This window comes from Haliaeetus albicilla, chromosome 8, assembly GCF_947461875.1.
Source record: "Haliaeetus albicilla chromosome 8, bHalAlb1.1, whole genome shotgun sequence".
Classification (NCBI taxonomy): domain Eukaryota; kingdom Metazoa; phylum Chordata; class Aves; order Accipitriformes; family Accipitridae; genus Haliaeetus; species Haliaeetus albicilla.
Genome location: NC_091490.1, coordinates 38377185 through 38397416, shown reverse-complemented (window position 1 = coordinate 38397416; position 20232 = coordinate 38377185). Strand labels below are relative to the sequence as shown.

At 39.4% G+C, this 20232-nt stretch overlaps 1 protein-coding gene across 2 annotated transcripts in view; it reads right to left on the bottom strand.

Annotated features, from left to right (window-relative positions):
- SPPL2B (signal peptide peptidase like 2B) overlaps nt 1-20232 on the bottom strand; it is a 35931-nt gene that overhangs the window by 10191 nt on the left and 5508 nt on the right. The window contains exons 2-14 of one of the 2 annotated variants that reach the window (XM_069789962.1): nt 15252-15371; nt 12675-12857; nt 11894-11983; nt 11392-11531; nt 10425-10567; nt 9461-9557; nt 9188-9304; nt 7602-7683; nt 6671-6745; nt 6476-6538; nt 5322-5421; nt 4278-4355; nt 116-344 (exon numbers count right to left, since the gene is read on the bottom strand). In XM_069789962.1, coding sequence (XP_069646063.1) covers nt 163-344; nt 4278-4355; nt 5322-5421; nt 6476-6538; nt 6671-6745; nt 7602-7683; nt 9188-9304; nt 9461-9557; nt 10425-10567; nt 11392-11531; nt 11894-11983; nt 12675-12857; nt 15252-15371 — 1470 coding nt within the window. In that variant the 3' untranslated portion in view covers nt 116-162. The remainder of the gene's footprint in view (nt 1-115; nt 345-4277; nt 4356-5321; nt 5422-6475; nt 6539-6670; nt 6746-7601; nt 7684-9187; nt 9305-9460; nt 9558-10424; nt 10568-11391; nt 11532-11893; nt 11984-12674; nt 12858-15251; nt 15372-20232) is intronic. The other variant, XM_069789961.1, reaches the window with a different exon arrangement.

Sequence of the window (20232 nt, the reverse complement as noted above, 5' to 3'; positions counted from 1 at the left end):
GCCATAGACATTAAAAAAGAAAATGTTACTGAGGCAAAAAAGTATGTAAAAAAGCAAACAAGCAAAAAAAAAAATCTTTGGTTTTGTTTGATAATACTGCAATATTTTACTCAACTTTAATTCTAGTTAGGTTTTTATAATATTAGTATTTCTTGAAGACACTCATATCAAACTGGTATTCACCGCAAAGCCGCTGCCCGTCCAGAACATTGCAAGCTCCTTTCTCCAAAGAGCCACAGCAAAGCTTGTGAGAAGAGTACAGGGCACCAAGTAGAGGAGAGCGGGCTGGCCCATCTGCATCAATGCCAAGGCAACAAAGGTCACAAGAAGGCCTATGCCATATGCTGGAAGGAAACAAAACGAGCAAAACCCAGTTATTCAGATACAGCTCTGCTCAAGAACAACTAAATAATTAGCTAGATGAGCATTCTAACAGGAACTTTTTTCAAGTAGTATGTAAAACAACATCTCCAGAATTTTTTCATGCCTCTTTAGGCACAATGTATTATATACACAATGTAAGCTTGGAATAGTGCTTTACTTAGAGATACTACAGACTTTCGACCTATAATAACATGTTGTGAAAGTAGTGTGATCGGCCTAGTCCGCACTGTGCAATTAAATCATTACCTTAAGCAGTTTGAGAAAGGCAAAACAAACAAGTGAAATATCGTGCCGCTTATTTACGAATTCAGATACAGAAAATTATTTTGACCATTATAACATGTGCTTCTTGTTTGGCTTGGCTTTGGCTGTTTCTTAGTATCCTGCAGCACCCCTAAAAAACCTGCAAAAACCCAACAATCCAGCTGTATGTTATAATTTGTTATTACTTTCTATTTAATTTCTGCATATATTCTGCAAAAATTGTTACATCAAACAGAAGCAGCTAGGATCTCATAATGTAATTAATTTCAGTTACACTTTCAGAACAATGAAGCTAAAACCAACTGATTTTTATTCAGGAACTAGATGAAGAAGGATATCGAGGTGCTGGAGAGTGTCCAAAGAAGAGCAATGAAGCTGGTGAAGGGTCTAGAGAACAAGATTTCTGAGAAGCGGCTGAGGGAACTGGGGTTGTTTAGCCTGGAGAAAAGGAGGCTTGGGAGAGTCCTCATCGCTCTCTACAACTACCTGAAAGGAGGTTGTACCGAGGTGGGGGTCGGTCTCTCTTCCTTGGTAACAAGCAACAGGACAAGAGGAAACAGCCTCAAGTTGTGCCAGGGGAGGTCTGGATTGGAAAAATTTCTTCACTGAAAGGTTTATCAAGCATTGGAACAGGCTGCCCAGGGAAGCGGTTGAGTCACCATCCCTGGAGGTATTTAAAAGACATGTAGATGTGGTGCTTAGGGACATGGTTTTGTGGGGGACTTGTGTGACAGATGCACTCCCTGCCGCCCCTCCCCTTAACCAAACTAGCAGCAGTTTGGTGCAGGCTCCAAAGGAGGTAAAGGCCTGAGCCATAGCCAGGCAAGTCCTCTAGGAAATCCACAAAAGGAGCAGAGACACACAGCGAGCACTGATCATGCAATTAACACATGAAGAGCAGCTGGTTTTTCCAAGCCTCATTTATTGAGGAACAAAGAAAATTGTGGGTACAAGGAGTCTCATGCATACCTCTCCCATGGTATGCAATTTGACTATGAGCCAACCAACGGCTTTATCCCATACATATGACAGCCTAAGTGAGCCTTCTTTGAGCTCTCCCTGCTAGACAGCATGGCTGCATGGTGGTGATCTCCCCTTGAGTTCAGGCACCTCTTGGGCTTACTCCTCAAAGCAATGAGATCCTTTTACCAATGCCAGATTGTTGGATGAGCTGAGTTCTCCCTGGACATCAACTGGACTGCATGCCAGGCAACTCTCCCCTTGAGCAGGGACACCTCTCAGTGTTAAGAGATAGTAGTAGTCTAGCTTAAATAAGTAAGTTTTAAAATAGAATGAACCACTTAGAGGTATAACATTGTGTTATTTAGTATGCTGTTTGCTTAGCTTTACTTAGCATGAGTAGCTAGATTTGCTGAAGGCTTAGGCCTCAAGCTGTAAACTTTCACCGAGATTTGCTGAACTTACTGAACTTGTACCTGCTCAAGCAAAACAAGGTCTCCAGAGCCAGCGCAAACCAGGAGATAAGGAGGCTACAACTGTCAACAGCACCTGCAAGCTGACAAGGTAACAGCCTGTCTGGAGACAGTGAAGGAATCCAATAAGGGGTCAGAAGATCTCAGACCAGAATCACTATTGGAGTGTGAAGAATGGCAGGGTGAGGGGCAGGTGAATAGTCTGTAAGGGTATAATTGCCCAGGGATTTCTTTGTTCAGGTCCCACCCTGGAGTCACCCAGCTCAAGCCGATCCTGCTGCTGTACCACTCTATAAAATTATTTATTTTTTTAAAATTCGATGCCTGAGTCTCTGCTTCAGGAAACCTAGGGTTCTATGGAGCAAACTAACATCGGACTCCTGGATGGAAGGCGCTTCTTTAACATCAAGGTTTGAGATTACTTACCTGAGACTAAGAGACCCCCTTATGTGCAACAGATCCTCAGTAAGTGACTGATAGCATGCTGAATGAATGTCTAATGAAATCCACGCAGGTAATTCCATTAGCCATAAACTGTTAACCAAGTCTGGGACTAAGTCTGGATCCAGCCGCACCTAGACTCCTCTCTGAAATGGAGTTTAGAAAGCAAAGGGGTCCACTCTGAACCTCATGACTCAATGGGAGGCTCTCCCTTACCTTTTTGCATCCCTGCTTTCTGTGTAAATCATCCTAAATCGATTCTAACTTGATTTTCCTTTGTATGTTTCTTCCATGTAGTAAGTAATAGTGAATCTTGCCATCAAATTCTGTTAAGTTGCACTTTTACAAATTTATGTTAAAATCACTTTTGCTAATACCTTTGACAGTGATTCTTTAAGTGATCTAAAACACTTGTCTGTGACAACTTGGTAGTGTTAGCTTTACAGTTGGACTTGATGATCTTAAGGGTCTTTTCCAACCTAAACAATTCTATGATTAGAATACTTGATAACTTTTTACAATTCTTCCAAAGTGTTTTTTTCAGGGCACATTATCTTATTACTGAGAGTTCCTTATATCTAGTTGAAATATTTCTTCTTGTGACTTAAGTCCATTGCCTCACATCTTATCCTTGTGCACCCGTAAGAAAAGTCTGTCTTTCTTCTCTGCATCCTCACATTAGGTAGCTGTGGACAACATCAGAAAGTCCTCTTTGCCTTCTCTTCTTTTAAAATCATGTGCTCCAGCCCTCAGCCATCTTGATGGCCTCCACCAGATTTACTCCCGTATGTCAGTCTGTCTTGCACCAGGGATCCTGGTTAAGACTCATTCTTAACTGCCAAATTGAGAGGAATAATCACTTCTCTCATACTGTTGACTCAGTCTTGCTAACACAACCCTGTACGTGGTTAGTGTACATTGCTGCAATAGTACACTGCTGACTCTTCACCGATACAATATTTTTCTATCAATTTCTGTAAATGTGTTTTGAAAGTGCCAGGTAAGACAACAGTTTCATTTAAGTATATATGAGAGGAAATTACGTAAGATTTGGTACATTGAAATAAAAGCATCTTTCTAAACCTGCTGTAAGTCTCCAAGAACCCTGCTATTTTTTCAAAAGAATTTCTAAAGCAGATTTTCATGAAAATTTTTCATTACATTAACTGCAAGCGTCTTAAGTCTTTGCTAGCATAAATACTTTGTAACAAAGCCAACAGAAATCTGTAGGATCCTATTCATCAGTTGTCTTTTAAGTCCATGGCGTGTAACTCTGTGGATTCTACAAACTAAAGGAAAACTAATTTAGAGGTGTTACAGCCACCATAATGCAACTTGTTGCATCATAGGTCACAGATTTTTAGAATACACAAAAAGTTAAGAACAAAGTCAAAGGAAGACATGCCTAACCTGAATTCTCATATGCAATAAACTCAAAGATTCATGAATCAAGAAACCAGAATGAGTAGCTAAGCATGTATAAAGATAGCATAGATGTAAGGGTTATAGTGAGACAAGCCATGGTAACAAGAAGCTCCCCTTATATATGGCAGACAAAACAGCTCAGGAAAATAACATCAGATAACTTGGTGATGGAAGATCTAGCCGCAAAAGTACTTAGCTAAAATATTTGTTTAATAATAAAAGGAGAAGAAGAATAAAAACACCCAAACTATGTAGTAGAAGATTAATGGTACGCTTTTAAAGGGAGCAACCCCCGTAGGTATTGTGTTCAGGTGTCACACTTATACATACCTATTGTGCAGGCTACAAAATAGACTCTGGACGACTGCACCTGAATATCAAATCTATGGCAATAGGCTACTAGTAAGCCTAGGAAAGGAAAGAACAATTACAACATGCTTTCAACCATTCACACATTAAAATACACAAACCCATCAAATTATCTAAAAACTTAAGATTTTTTTTTTTTCCTCAACATTTACTTAAACACAGGGTTGCCCAAGTACTATGACAGCATCACTCAGGAGGCTGCACAGCTTACAAAACAGTTACATGAAAACACAAGCCCAGTACAACAGAATCACTCCAATAATAAAATTAACATCTACAAATACACAGATCCTAGATACAAAACATCATCCCATCCCTAATAAACAGCTGTAAAAATACAGTGTTCACAACAAGAATAAGAGCAAGTTCATCCCTTCCAGCTCCTAGTAAAGACAGTAGAAATTTATTGTTAATAACTATGCCTATTATAGGTTGCAGGGAGGAGGGGACACGGACAGGGATGACACAGTTCACAGTTCCCAAAATATAAGAAAATAAACAAATGATTTCTCAGAAGAAATCTGACAATCAGAAGATGAATACTTGTTTTCACCTGCAGTGGTGCCAGGCATACTTTCACATACTACCTAAAGTCAAATTTGAGAGAAGGTGTGGTAGAAACACTGGATGTTGCATGACTGACAAAATTATGAAGTTTTGAGTGGTCAGGTACGTGTGTACTCAAATAATGTGCAAATGGACAAATAATTTCCTCTATTAAAGATGTTTTATACTATAAAATTAGTTGCTAAATCAACTCTTGAGATTTCTCTACATTTGACATTACTGCATGTGAAACTGAACCGTAAGATTAATTTAATGCATTTAATTTCTTATGGAAAAAGTGAATAGTGCAGAAAAAAAAAACCATAAAAAGATATATGTATAAATTTATCAGCTTTACAGTAGTCAAATCAAACTTCCCACTTGAAGCGGAAGTACAAGCAGAATAAACTAATATGAGTGTGCAACAAGTAAAATTCTTAACATGCTAAACAAAAATACCTGGAACTAAAATGTCTCCAAATCCTAGGAGAGAAAAGGGCCTGTCACACAGAGCCAACGGTGAAGAGTTCAGTCGTGGAACCTTCAGGACCATTGGGAGCTTGGAATGAGAGAGACACATGCCTTATGAAAAGCTGTTTTCTCTACATACTGACACCAACTACCAGAACTTGTTCCTGTTGTACTGAAACTGTAGACTTCAAATACAGCAAATGTATCTTTTTTAATATTATAGATCCTTAAAATCTTTTATGAATATTACTGACAACAAAATGTATTTGAGATAGGAGTGATGAAATACTTTCTCAAACAGCCAAGACAACTCCCCATGACAGACATCTCAAAACACTATATTAATTTCAAAGTCCTCACATAAAGCAGAGTTGGTGTACCCTGTTGCAACTGCAGGAACGTAAAAAATTTAGGTAAACTGCTACATGCATAAGAAATAACCATTTCTATTTCAATCTACTGGTTGCAATGAAAGTCTCAAAAGAGTAAAGACTTGAATAATTTTAAAGACTTCCCCCCCCCAAGCTTTCCTATTTATTACATAATTTGCAACACTGAGGGACAGTATGGCAAAGTTCATTGCAAACATGTATTCTCTTTAATACAGTACATTAAAGAATCACATCATGTTGTACAGCTCTGTGCATGCAGCTGGCTCCTGTCAAACAGTACAGAACTATACCAACTTCTGTTTTCTTTCTGTCTCCAATTTGTGTTCCTCTCCTTTGCCTATAGCCTCAGCTTTTCATAAAGCAATTATCAAAACAGGGAAGGAGGGGGAAGAGACAGACTGATCATATAAGTTTTATCGCTTTAGGTAAAAATGGATATGCTTCATTAGCAATAAAAGTTCTATTTACAAACGTGGTCATGTTTTTGCAAAGCTGAGCTAATGAGCTGCCTTGTACTCAAACCCTCTTAAAGCAAGATAAAAGACCAAAGCTCTTGTGATGAACCACTAAAAGTCTGCCTTGCCCCCCGTGTTTGGTGTAGTTTTCCAGAGAGCTAAGGAGTGCTTACTTCCACATTAAATTCTTTTCAGGCTGGCATCCCCATTTCAGCTTTGTGGTCTTTGAATTTTAGAGAAGTTGAAAATGTAATAGCTGGAAGTTAGTGCCATGTTTTCAGACTGCATACAGTACCTTTTCATGAGTGGCAGAATCAGATGGGCCTGCAGCCACCTCTACCATTATACTCTCCCCAGTCTAAAGAAAAAAGGGGAAAATTTGCAAGTCAGCACTTCACTCACCGGGTCTGGGATCATTTAGGAACACACAGAGAAACAGGTCATTAGTTTGCTCTGTGACCAGCAGGCTCTAGAGAAGTACTTTACTTACCTTTGTTAGAAAAGGTGTGATAAATACAAAGAATACATCATACACAAAAAGAACCAGGAGGAGCAAGGTACAACCCTGAAGGAAGAGACAATATACTTGGTATTTACATTTGCATTAGGAAACAGCAAAGAATTAATAATTAGCAACTTAAGACTATGCAAGGCAAAAGCTAACAAACAAGTCACCACGTATTTTTCTTAACTCCTAAATATTTTAGATGGAGGAATCGGGTCTCACACGCACCATATAAAAGAAAGTAATTCTTGGGCACAAAATTACATGTTAGTCCCTAAAATTTTTTATCATGTAAAATCGGGAAATGGTGCTGTTTCAGTTTGTTAGGAAATATTAAGAAGATCTGTATTTCCTCTGGAGGATGCTAGGCATAGCTTGAAACAGTATCCACATTACTTTGGCCAGTCTGTACAAGGAAACAAATTTATAGGTGAAGATAACTTGAAACAGAGTTTGAAGAGCTGCCTAAGGGGCAACTAAATGACTGATACTGATTTTCACCTTAAGATACTGAATAAGTTCTGGAAGATTTGAAAGAAACACCAGAATGATGCATCAGTTGTGCGTCAAATTTGAAAACAAAACAAAACCCAACAACCCCCCCCCCCAAACCACAATAAAAAACCCCACCAAAACCAAAACACAAACCAACCCCCCTCCCCCCCCGCCAAAACCCACAAGTGTGTGGTGTGCGATTTACTAGTAGTCAACACTCTACAGAACTTTAAGTTACCAAACACCATACATAACAATCACATGCCACTTCTTGGTCTACAGTATACTCATTGCATCACTCTTCCAAGCTACGTATGAACACAAGTGCATTTCCAAGCCAATGTACTCTATTAGAAGTGGCTCCTCTGTTCAGCTATATACAGGCAAACATCCTCTTTCTAGATCTGTTTAACTTTCATACCTTAAATGTAGGCAGGCGAATTGTTTTCAACATGTAAAGACAGAAAGCGATTCCTAAAGCATCTTGCAGAACCCAAGCCCACCTAAAGAAAGAGGAGAGCAATTTTTTCCACAGGAAACAATAGGAAAGCCAGATCAAGCCTTGTCCTCAGTAAGGACCCGCTTGGGACAAAAAAACTTTATTAAAAGTACTTGCTTGAAATCAACATTGCTGTCAGCATGGATTCGCAAATGGGAAGTTGTGCTTGATCAACCTGAAAACCTCCTACAATGAAATGACTGGTTTGGTAGATGAGGGAAGAGCAGTGGGAACATTGTCTATCTAGACTTCAGTAAGGCTTTCCCACTGAGAATATTCCACAAGATCCTCATAGAGAAACTGAGGAAGTGTAGGCCAGATAAGCAGACACTGAGGTGGATTGAAAACTGGCTGAATGAGGTCAGTGGGTACCAAAATAGGAAGTGCTGGGGTCCTTTAGCCTGTGTGTATGTGTACACCCTTGTGTGCTGAGGGAAGCCTACAGTTGGGGCTATTTCTTGATTGTGTTTTTCAAGTTAGGTATAGAAGCACCAACGCTCTTTGCTTTATTCTCGATCGCTAGGATCAAAGTAGTAGGATTTGAGATACGAAACACTAAGGCTTCCCCAAAATCGCTGAAGTGTAGATGCAGATGAGAGATTATGCTGTTGTGATCAATACCTGAGCGCTTGTTGATGGAGCTTTGTGCAGGAGACGCTCAGGTCCACTCCATCTTTGAGGTAGAAAATGGATTTCCTACTCCTAAATATCCCAGGTTGGAATAGCTCTATAGTACTTCTGTACTCCTCAGTCTGACACTTATTTCTCTAAAAGGTTTCAAAGTTGATGCTTCCTGGATTTATGAGTTCTGCCAGTGAATGATCCACAAACTTAACACAGAAAACTGACCCCACAAAGGCAGTAACAGGCACCCAAAGCACAAGCAAGACATCTTTGGTACCATCAGCAGAAACACAAGCCAGCATTTCAGTTCCAACACAGAATCCTTGACAGAGGGACTAAGAAGATGAACACATGTACATACATGGGGAAACCTGAGCATCTGGGAGTGAGGTAAGTGGTAAAAAACCCAAACAAAAACAAACCACCACAACAAAAAACTAAAGTGATAAGAACATGCTATAATTAGGTACTGCAGCAATACTGGACATGGAATTATTTACTCATACCAGTCAGCTGAGAGAAACTAAAGATCTGACAAGCTTCACAGCTCTTACTCTCTCTGAGAAAACACACATGCAGATCATGACGTAGTAAGTTAGACAACTTGTGTCCAACTTTCTATACCACTTCTGAAAAAGCTGTCTTAAGCCAAAGATCAGAATATGGACTGGGACTCAGAAATTCAAGCTTGACAAGAGACAGTTTTCTGTAACTTAAACCAACAAGACTAAGATGAAGTACATAAGGAACAACTTCTGCCCAAGTCTCTAGTTTCTTTCCTGTCACTTGTAAATTCAGGATAAGTTTAGGCTTCTACAGATGTCAGTTATTTGTACTATAAAGCATATTACATTTCTAGCACAGAAAATAAAGCATACACTTACTGATCTTCATTTCTGAAGATTCCCCAGACTATGCTGACAGAGATACAAAATATTGCCAATAGCAACATCCGGACCTGTGGACGCTTGTGAAAATAAGGCAAGTTGTTGTCTGGGATTCTGAAAATGAAAAACAACAAAGCTACTGTTGTCTATGTAGTTACACTCCTCCTTTATAAATGTTTTTAAGTATGAAATCACCTTGTAAATCCCACACCTACCCAACATTATAAAAACTTAATTTTGCCTATTAAAGATTTAGAACTTGCCACGTACCTACACTTTCCCAAAGGGAATCTTCTTACAAAGGGAGACAGACAACTGTAAAGACCAATTGAGGCAGCCAGGCAGAATATTCCTATGATAACATAGACTGAGAAAGAAAAAGTAGTAAGTCCAAGTAGGATAAGTTAAGAGATGCTTTTTTTCATATCCTGGCTGAATAAAGAACAGGCAATCAAAAAACCTGAATGAGAAACAAGGCTTACATTTCACCAGTAAACGTTAAATTCGGAGACTTCAAATGACTGTTAATTAAATTTATGCTCTTTAAGTATCTAATTCTAGCTCATTTTAGTGAGGTGTACTTTATGCAATAGCTTCTTCAACAAATCAAAACCTCTGTGCTAATATTTTAAAAATCATTAAATCACAAGCCTAAAAAGGCAATTTATGGTGAAGTGTTTATCTTCTCATTAAGAGTATACATAAGCATTATAAGGGAACTCACTTAGCAGCAAAAATGAATTAATACAGATGGGATGCATCTTTCATAACTTCCTCAGAAATATGAGGACTGAAGTTCCAGTGCATTAGGCTTTCATGTTCTTCTGTCAATCAATTTGATAAGTGATCAGTAGAAACTTATAAACTTTATAAAGATAAAAAAATTGATCCTGGATCCCATAACTTAACTTCAAATTGAACAATAATAGAAAGACAAATATAGGTTTGAGAACACCTTTGACAAAAAATAAAAGGTGGAAGACATTAAGTCTGTATCTACTTAATAGGCTTTAACATTTGAAAAGCTCTATGATCGCCTAATCCAACCTCACTAGAAGCAGGTATAGAAATCTACTTGGTGGGTTTTCTTACAGGGCTTTGAATCATGTTGGGATGAAGAAACATGGCAGCATACAGCCATTTCATAATTATTTTCACAGTAAAAATGTTCTTTAAACTATGGCAGCCTTGTGATATTGAAGATGTATCAATACAAATACAACTTTAAGAGTACCTAAGTGGTCATAGAAGAAATAAAGGAGGACCAGCATTGAGCAGCACATCACTACAAATACACAGATCATTATTGGAGTCACATCAACCGTTTCATCATCATGTTTCTCTGCCCCATCGTCACGTTTGTGCTTCATGTACCTCCTGAAAGAGTAACATGGCTATAATCAGTCCATTCCTTCTGCAACAAAGTATATAAAGGGCACTGAATCTTCAGGGAGAACTACATGGGGTTGGAAAACATGACACCACCAATGCCTGCATTGATTTCCACTCAAGTCAGTGGAACTCCACATTTCGCATGGATGTATGAACATCAGACATAACACAATGCATAAAACAATAACTACTGCATTAGTTTATCAAGAGTACTATTCTTCATTCACTAGGAACCCAACAGAATCCTGAAAATTACTGCAGAGTAATTTGCTGACTTCCAAAGAAATCCTAAAGTCAGGTTGTATATGTAAAGTAAATGTTAAAAATAAGTGTGGCACAGACAACCTCCTCTGCCCAGCTCCACCTACTGGCAAAAAAGTAACCATAACATTTCAATAAAAGATTCATAATAAACATGTTAGCCACCTACTCAGTTTATTTGCACTATACTAGTAAAAACATCTTTTTTTTTATATATGTATTTTTATGGTGGATTTTTGCAAAAGCACAAATAGGAAGCCTATTACTATCCAATTTTCCTTCTGAACTTTTCAAATGTTTGGCTTTTTGACAAGGCAAAACACTAAACTGCTACATGCAAATTACACTCTAATAATTTCATACAGTGACAAAACCAATACCAGGCTCAGGGCCTTTCAAATGTCACATCAGCTTTTTTCCATTCTGGTTATATAGACAGTCTCTAAATCTCATTAGGACAGCTACCAGGTGATCTTTAGATAAATACCTTTTTTTTTTTTCCTGTGAGAAATACAAGAAAACTGACATACTGCATTCCAGTTACTCACTTTTTCACATCTCTGCTTCCTGCCCAGTAGCCTCCAATTGCAACAGTCCCCACAGCCATGACAAATATAATCACCATGTTATAGTCTAGCACAGGCTCATTTGGTGCATACATTGCCCCTTTCACTGAGCTGCCGAAACTCTGCGGAGGTAAGTACAAGTTATGAAGAACTTCCAAAAAGCTACCTTAGCAATGGTTCAGTTATTTAGTTTACCCTAAGCAACCTCAGAATCAAACTTTATTATAAATACTTAAGAGACATCTATTGGCTCTACTATCAGTGATATTTATTTCCAGCCCCAGACTCCATTTTGATTTTATTCTGAAAATGAGAAATAACCTCCCAAGAGATTCACTTTTTTTTTTTCAAAACATAATAATGCAATCTTCATGAATACAACTCTCTACAGATTCAAAGCTCTTAAGATGGACTTCAAATACTGTTGAGCAGTGACTCATTTAAAGGAGATAATATAAATTGGAGCATTTAGTATCAAGTTTACCTTGCCAATATCTAACATATCAGTATAGCTGAGCAGAGCCACAGGAATATCAATCTCTTCATATTGACTCCTGTTACCCCCAGGAGGAACCTGAAAGACAGTTCAGACCAGGTAAGAATATCCATTTCTGCAAATACTTCTACTACTTCAAAAGGGTTGAAGTTGCAATATTCTAGAAAATATTCTAGAAAGGAACATAATGACAGCAAAAACTCAAAGTCAAAATGTATGCCTGTTTCCAGTAAAATATAAGTCATTAAAGACTGTAACAGCAAAATGCAGCAACCAAACTTCAAGCAGTATCTTTTGCACATCAGGGTCATGGTTTTATGACTGATGTGTGCCTCTAGTATTGACTACAGTATTCAAAACTGCTAATTTTACAAAACATACACTGGTGATGCTCCAGCTGAATCTAAAGCACTAGATAACTGTGCTCTAAATCTCATTGAAGGTAGTAGTATGAGTCAAGAAACTAACCTCCTTCTTTGATTCCATTATTTCATATGACATAAGGATAATTCTGAGCCCTTGACTTGAAAGTTACATGGGCTTTACACAGCACTCTTCCTACTTAAATGAGCACTTCCTCCTGTTTCATTAATCCTTCCTTCAGATTTATTATTTCCACACACCGCTATGCAATGTACATATACGCATGAACACACACACACACATATATATTATTTATTTTAAAGAGGAGCATCAGTCAACAGCAATGAGCACTGAAGACAAGACAATATCTAACATCAGAGGAATATAGAAAGACAGAAAGACTTACCAGTCTCTCTCTACTAACGATCAGCAGCCCACGAGCTCCATTTATCTGAGCAAGCCTCACTTTCTCATAGAAAGTGCAATTCCCTCGCATCACCATGGGGATTTGGTTATTAAATCCCCCATCAGGTACATCAGAAGGAGAACACAAAACAGATGCTGTCTGATCCTGCAGTTGCAAGAGTGACTGAAAAGAAAGAAAATAGTTAAATACATATATATAAAATAAAATTATAAAAGAAGTCAAGAGCAGAAACCACAGAGTATCTAAAGGGTAATTGAGAACTTTCAAGTAATGGAGTGATATTCTCAGAGAAACCTGAAAGCTGGAACAGCGCATCACTCTATTACGTAGAGTCCTGCCTTGCCTCACCTTTTAGTACAAAATTCTGCTGGCAATAAAATTTGGGTTATGATCTGCACTTGCAGTGTTTTCTTCAGCACTGTTGCTATTCTGATGCACGTATCCAAGATGTAGGAAGAGTACAGCAAAGTCTTATAATTGCTAGGGTGGTACAGAGTGGCAGGCTGAGATTATGTAGGGTATGAACAGCTAGAAACACAAACACAGGCTAAGGTAAAGTACAAAAGCACAGGCAACAAAAATAAACTCCATTTTGAAACCAAGCACATGCAGTTAGCTGAGATTTTGGATCCTAAGCACCTGGATACTGGATTCTAAGCTGCTTCTCTCACTGCTTGCAATTCAGAGATGTTGCAGGCCTGCCTCAACTCCTTAGTTTTGGCCCTCCTCAGACCCAAAGACACCTACTCTGGTATGTTTACACATGAACAGCCCAAAGACACTTCAAGGTTTTAGAAATAACACCATCACAAATTGTTCCTTGCAAAACCTAAACAGCAATGAGCATCTTTGCCCAGTTTTATTTGCAAGTCACCTGAAAAATGCAATTACCTACCAAATAACTGATTCTTGGTGTGAACTGTGCTAACAGAAGCAGGTCACAGCCCCAGTCTTGCTAGGAGTTGAGCTGTTAGGTTTGAGAATTGTTATGGTAAAGTTTTAACCTGAAAAGCTGACACAAGTTAACACTTTGTATTAGAAATCCACAGGTACATGATACAATATCAGAAACCTGTATAACTGACTCTACTGTTTTAGGAGGGAAAGCTAAGGGTCAAACTGTCAGTAGCTCAGAGCTTATTCAGAAAAGTGCCCTCTCCAACCTGGCTCCTACTACAGAGATAGTAAAATGTCTCTACACACACTTCCTGGTTGTCCAGGTTTCAGGAAAGCTTATCAGCTCTATCAGAGCACAACACAATCAGAGTGAGCTCAGGCTGGTGGACTGCATCACCTCAGTTAATAAATCGTGTGCTGCTGGAGTACTGGAGGGGAGGAGGAGGAGGAGGGAGAATGTGAAAGAAGGGAAAGGCAGAGGGAGATCTGAGGAAGGAAACAGGGATAGGCAAGGGACATAGCATGGGCAACCCAAGTGCTCTGTGGGAGACGGATCAGAACCTGTTCAATGCTTTAGTTTCAGTTCAGAGCAAGCTCTTCTGGATTACATTAGCTCCTGCAAAGCTACTGAAATATGTCTCCAGTGAATTTTTATGAGACTGGTTGAAACAAGATGTCTATAGTACAGTCCCCAACTCTCACAAATCCTAGAGTCTAGAATGCTAGAGACTCCGTGGGAAGCCTGCCTGGATCCAGTCAAACAAGACCCTAAGCCTCTCAAACCAGCTTCATGCACTTCTGTGTTCTCTCTTCTGCTGTTGAAGCAAAGGGATACAGTGTGTACATGTGCTGACTTCACCTTACACAGAGTCAGGTCAAGTGCAAGAGTTTGTTAGCTGGGGCTACACAAGGCAAAGGCAGCTGCAGCATCTGAGCTATTTATGTATCTAGGGAGCAATCGGCAGTTGTGATAAACCTACCATGGGTTATTAAAAGTTGATTATACATTGATAAGGAACATTAATAATTCTGTGCAGCAGTCAACTGGTACATTAAGGAATACAATGAATAAAATGAACAGAATATCAGTCAGCTACTCCACATCTTCCCCTATCAGTAGCTCGTTCAAAGAGTACTTGCTGATTTCATCGTTCAGTGACAGTAACTTTTTCTCACAGAATAGAGTGAAGAATTGACTCAACTGTCAGCTCATACAGCTTTGGATAATGCAGCAAAAGCTCGACACAGTTTGTGACTACTTATTCTTACACTTGACAGAACTGTGAACCACTGAGAAAGCACTAAAGATCACAGTTCAGTATATCAGCAAGGCCACATGGTATCTTTTTGTATCATACTGACATACAAAAACTCCTTTACAAACACAGGTGAGTGCCATTTTCATTTAATTGATCATGTTGCGCAAATGGAAGATTTTTGTTTTGAACCAGAAATAGTCATTACCTCTACATGCTGCCTGGAAAAGAATATTGCCATCATAGCACTGCCTAGGGTAATCTTAAAAGACAGAAAATATTTTCTAAGTAGAGCAAGGTAGTTGCTTCAAATTCTACTAATCCAAGTTAGAAATTAAAAGTTTCCCTGTAACAAAGGCATTTTTGAATACATTCTTCTGTCATTGCTTGGCTAGGTACTTACAGCTTTACCCAGATCATGTGGCAAATGAGCCCACTGAGAGTTGAAGAGGATACAGTAGTCTTTTCCTTTGCTGCTCCCCTTCTCTGACAGGACATGTACCATCCCATACTCACAATACACCTGAAAACATAAGAAAAATTTCACTACGAGAATTTTAGGTCACATGAAATAGCAGAAGTGATGGGCATAACTTGCTGTTGACTAGCCTCCTTTGTCTTTTAAAGAAAAAGAAAAGATTCTACAAAGTTTCAGTATCTGTGCAGGGAGTACAGTGGAATTTGTTATTATTTCCATCATACTTCAGACAGAGGCTTCAGATGCATTAGGCAGATTCCCTCCTACACAGCAACTGGTCAAAGAATCAAATGAAGCCTCACTAAATGTTATTGGATGTGTTTTAAAAAAATGAACAACAACGACCCCAAACAACACAGCTAGAATGGTGCATATATGTATATAACCAGAGCAATAGAAAGAAGCTGGACTACTGCAGAACAGATAAGAGAGCTAGAATAAGAGGCCTGGCCCCTACCACCTCCTGAAAGTACAGCCTGAAGCAATGATCAATTCCAGATTCACACTGCTCCAAAACTCAGCCTTGGACACCTGTGCTGTAGAACTGACACGACCCCACAGCATCATCAGCTCTCTTTTTATGTCCTAGGTAGCACATGTAGATTTTTGAAGACTATATACTGCATATACTTTTCACTGCTTCAGTGACTAGCAGTCGAAACTCACAACTATATTTGCTGTCAAAACTCCCAACTATATTTGCTACAAGTAGTGAAGATTACATATCTAAGGGTCATAATGACAGGCCTGTACTGGGTCTGGCTAGGATGCAGTTAATTTTCTTCATAGCAGCTGGCATGGTGCTGTGTTTTAGATCTGTGACCAAAACAATGCTGAAAAACAAATGTTTTAACTATTGCTGAACAGTGTTTGCAGGTATCAAGGCTTTCTCTGTTTCTCACTCTGTGCCTCCAGTGAACACACTGGGGGGTGCACAAGAGGTTGGGACACAACCAGGCAGATGACTAAACAAAGAGATATTCCATGCCATATAATGCTATGCTCAGCAACAACAAGTGAAAAGAGGGGTTTTTTTTAAGGAGGTTAGCCATCTTTTGCTCAGGAGCTGGCTGGGCATTGGTCTACCTGCGGGAGGTGGTGAGTGATTGCTTTTGCATCACTTGTTTTGTTTTCTTTCTTCTTCTACTTCTCATTTGCCTATTAAACAATTTTTATCCCAAGCCACAAGTTTTCTGGCTTTTACTCTTCCTTTCTTCTTTCCTGTCTCACTGAGGGTGGGAGGGGAAGTGAGTGAGCAGCTGTGTAGTGCTTAGCTGCCTACCAGGGTTAACCCACAAGGTCATAGAGGCAGAACATGACAGTTTCACTCCAGTTGCTTATAGGTAAAATCCCTTAACTTGAATAATGAATCATGAGCTTTGGCCACCTTTAACTTGATGGTCAGCCTCTGGAACAGAGCTGAGTTGCAGTGGAAGGACCATCTGAATTCTACACCCAAGTACAGCCCAGGCTACCTACAGTCCTGAGCTGAAGAACTAGGAACACTACACTCAAAGCTCTGAGTGCACCTCATGCACAGTTAGTCACAGGCAAGTTTTCAAACGTAACCTGGCCTACCATTCTTCACTCAAAGCTCTCAAAACTATTACTAATTCCTCAAAGCTTCAAAAGGTGCAAAAAAACCCCCATAGACTCCACATGAAGCTCAAGTCTTCACCTAATCAAGGCATGCTTGTGGTAGAAGTTATTTCCAGTTGACATGCAGCCTGGCTTCAGTTTGGAGCTACATCAGCTTTTACGGGAGCTGCCACTGGGAGCAGCCCATGGTGGCAAGAATAATCGTAGTTGGCTTAATCATGGAAACATCACAATTCTCCTGAAGAACTCCAGGAAACTGGAGTAACAAGCCAGATACTGTAGGAATTTGGAGAAAGAGAACAAGGACTGCAGAGAAAAGTAAACACAGTAACATGCACCAAATACCCCAGTTTAAGGCATCTTCTCAATTGTGATACACTGTAAGTAGTCTGTTTATTCAGCTAAGCATTCTAACCACATCTAACTGCAAAAAGTGCTCCTTTTAACACAAATATTTTCAGCTTCCCATCCCTGCAAAATATTACATAGCAAACATAGTAATTTCCTCACTGTTTTGGTTATGTCAGATGTTATCAGGCTATCCTCCAGCTAAATTGAAAGACCTAGGGGCTAACATAGGGTGACTAGTCATCACAAGCAGATACTAGCAAACACTTCCTTACTACAGAGTTATTGACCCATCTTCTTATTCTTCACTATGACCTCTGTTCTTCTAAACGTTTCTTCCCCTCCTTCTCTGCATATAGCGACACAATTTTGTGAGTACCAGATACAATCCTCATCTTCCACCCAAAAAGCCAGACCAAAACCACCTATAAGACCACACGCAGATCCTGCAAAAGTAACTATTTTTGTGGAGTTGATGCACTTTTCTGCTTGTACACCAAGTCCTAGTAGATATTCACCCAGGCAACCAGAAATCAGGATGACAAACAAAGCAACTGCGGAAGTATAGGCAACTTCCCTACCACTAGTGGTGGTTTTATTTAACTTTAATTAGTTAATTAATTAATTCTCATATTAACTGAACCAAAATAACTGTAAATCCTCCCCACCCTCAGAAATGATTGAAGAAACACAAAGTATATCATAAACTGTTACTGTTCTTGCAGTCTAAAGGCTCTGATACAAATCCTCCTTCCCATTTCTAAGTGGCAAATAGGTACCTCGTGTTGCTTCACTCTCTAACAATACGGTCTTTGCCTTGCTAGAACGAGAAGGCATGCAGAATTTAGTTTTAACATCATCCAAGTCACCATTAAGTTCTATGGGACATTTCTATGCTCTTCAGGGCAGCAACAATGGGGTTGCAGGCACTGTCTTGGGAGTAGTGTCAGGCACCATCTCCACTAGTTGTAAAAGTGTAAGTTTAAGAACCCTTTCCTTCATGCAAAATACTGAACATCAGCTCCGGTACCAAGCCTGATCACATGCATTCTGTGACCCATCTGATCAAGTTTGAATACCACCACGTTAAGAATTCAATTATTCAATTAAGATTAAGATCTGACCATTGCACAGCTGCTGCAGAAAGCTTTAAATGCTTCAGATAAAAAAAAAATCCAGATACAAAAGAAATGCTCAGAAAGCAGGACAAAAAATAACTTTTGAGGTTGTTTTGGTTTGGGGGGTTTTTTCCCCCCCTCTTCAAATTCAATTATACAAGTCCAGATCAAGGCTTTTTTTGAAAAAGGAGAGTCTTTCTGATCTTTAGAGCTCTGATCACTTCAGAGCCTCACAGTCCTCTTACAGAGCAACTTCAATCATAGAATCATTTAGGTTGGAAAAGACCTTCAAGATCATCGACTCCAACCATTAACCATGCCCACTAAACCATGTCCTGAAGTACCCTGTCCACTTGCTTTTTGAATATCTCCAGGGATGGTGACTCAACCACTTCCCTGGGCAGCCCATTCCAATGTTTGACAACCCTCTCAGTAAAAAATTTTTTCCTAATATCTAACCTAAATCTCCCTTGCCTCAACTTGAGGCCATTTCCTCTTGTCCTCTCTCCAGCCACCTGACAGAAGAGACCAACACCCACCTCACTACAACCCCCTTTCAGGTAGCTGTAGAGAGCGATAAGGTCTCCCCTCAGCCTCCTCTTTTCTAGACTAAACAGCCCCAGTTCCCTCAGCCACTCTTCATAAGACTTGTGCTCCAGTCATGCTGTCTGTTAATAGACTATAAAAAGACAATGCTTATTATATCTGTACTTTGGCTTCATATGAGCTATTAGACAGTCAGGAAAAAATTGACCACATATTAAATGTAGCATTCTCAAAACGCTATTTTAGCCCAGTGATTTGGAAATCCAGTGCTTAGGAATACTAAATATTGTTAATGTAACTGGATTCTTCCTATTATCACTTCTGTGTTCCAAGAGCATTTGCTTCATATTGTAAGGGGAAGTTTCTCCATTCTATTGGCATTTTAATGAGAACTCTCAATAACCCTTACTAACACTTAGCACTTTGTTTTAAAAAAAAAAATCTGAAACACGTACAATAACTGACCTGGCTCTCACCTTTAGTCACATATTTTGTTTCTGGTGGAACACTGCCCATTCATTAGTGACCCCAGGACACAGGATGAGCAGACACCATCAGTTCAGCACCACCAACAGCAGCAGGTTCAGAAAAAAAACCAAATAGCCGTCCCCCACCCCCAAACACCACCACCACCCCCAACTATCTTATCTTTCTACCATCCCCCTTACTGTCCTCTACCCACAGACCCAACCCCTTCCTTCCCATTCTTCGTTGTCTCTTTCTCCTGTCCAGCACTCTTAAACAAAACTGAAGGCATTGACTGAAGACATGTTTAATTGCTCTATTGCTCAGATTTAGTCTTCCCCAAGCAAATCACTTCGTGCCTACCAGAACTGGTGAAACCTTGCTCTGGCGAGAAACACAAGGTAATATCCCTAACCATCACTGCTACTGAATTAGACAGAAAGTTGTGACAGACTGACCTGTACATCTAGCTTAACATTCATAAGCTAAACAGACAAATGATTTGATAATTATACAGTTACACTCTTACAAATACATCTTACACATTTGTTTCTCCAGGTAGCAGCTGAGAAACAAGATGCTAAAGATGACTGGAGGCAGCAGCGAAGTTGTGTCTTAACATGTTTGTTCAAAAATCCACTAAAAGAATCCATCATTCTCATTTCTCCCTCTTTACTTCAAACCCCACTACACAGTAGTTACCCTGCACCCCCAAGAGACACTCAGGGTAAAAAAATGCTTTTTGGAACACTTCAAAGAATCGTCCTTTAAACATAAACAATCTCCACACTTGGAGGATAAATGATGCCATATTACTGCAAGATGTCAGC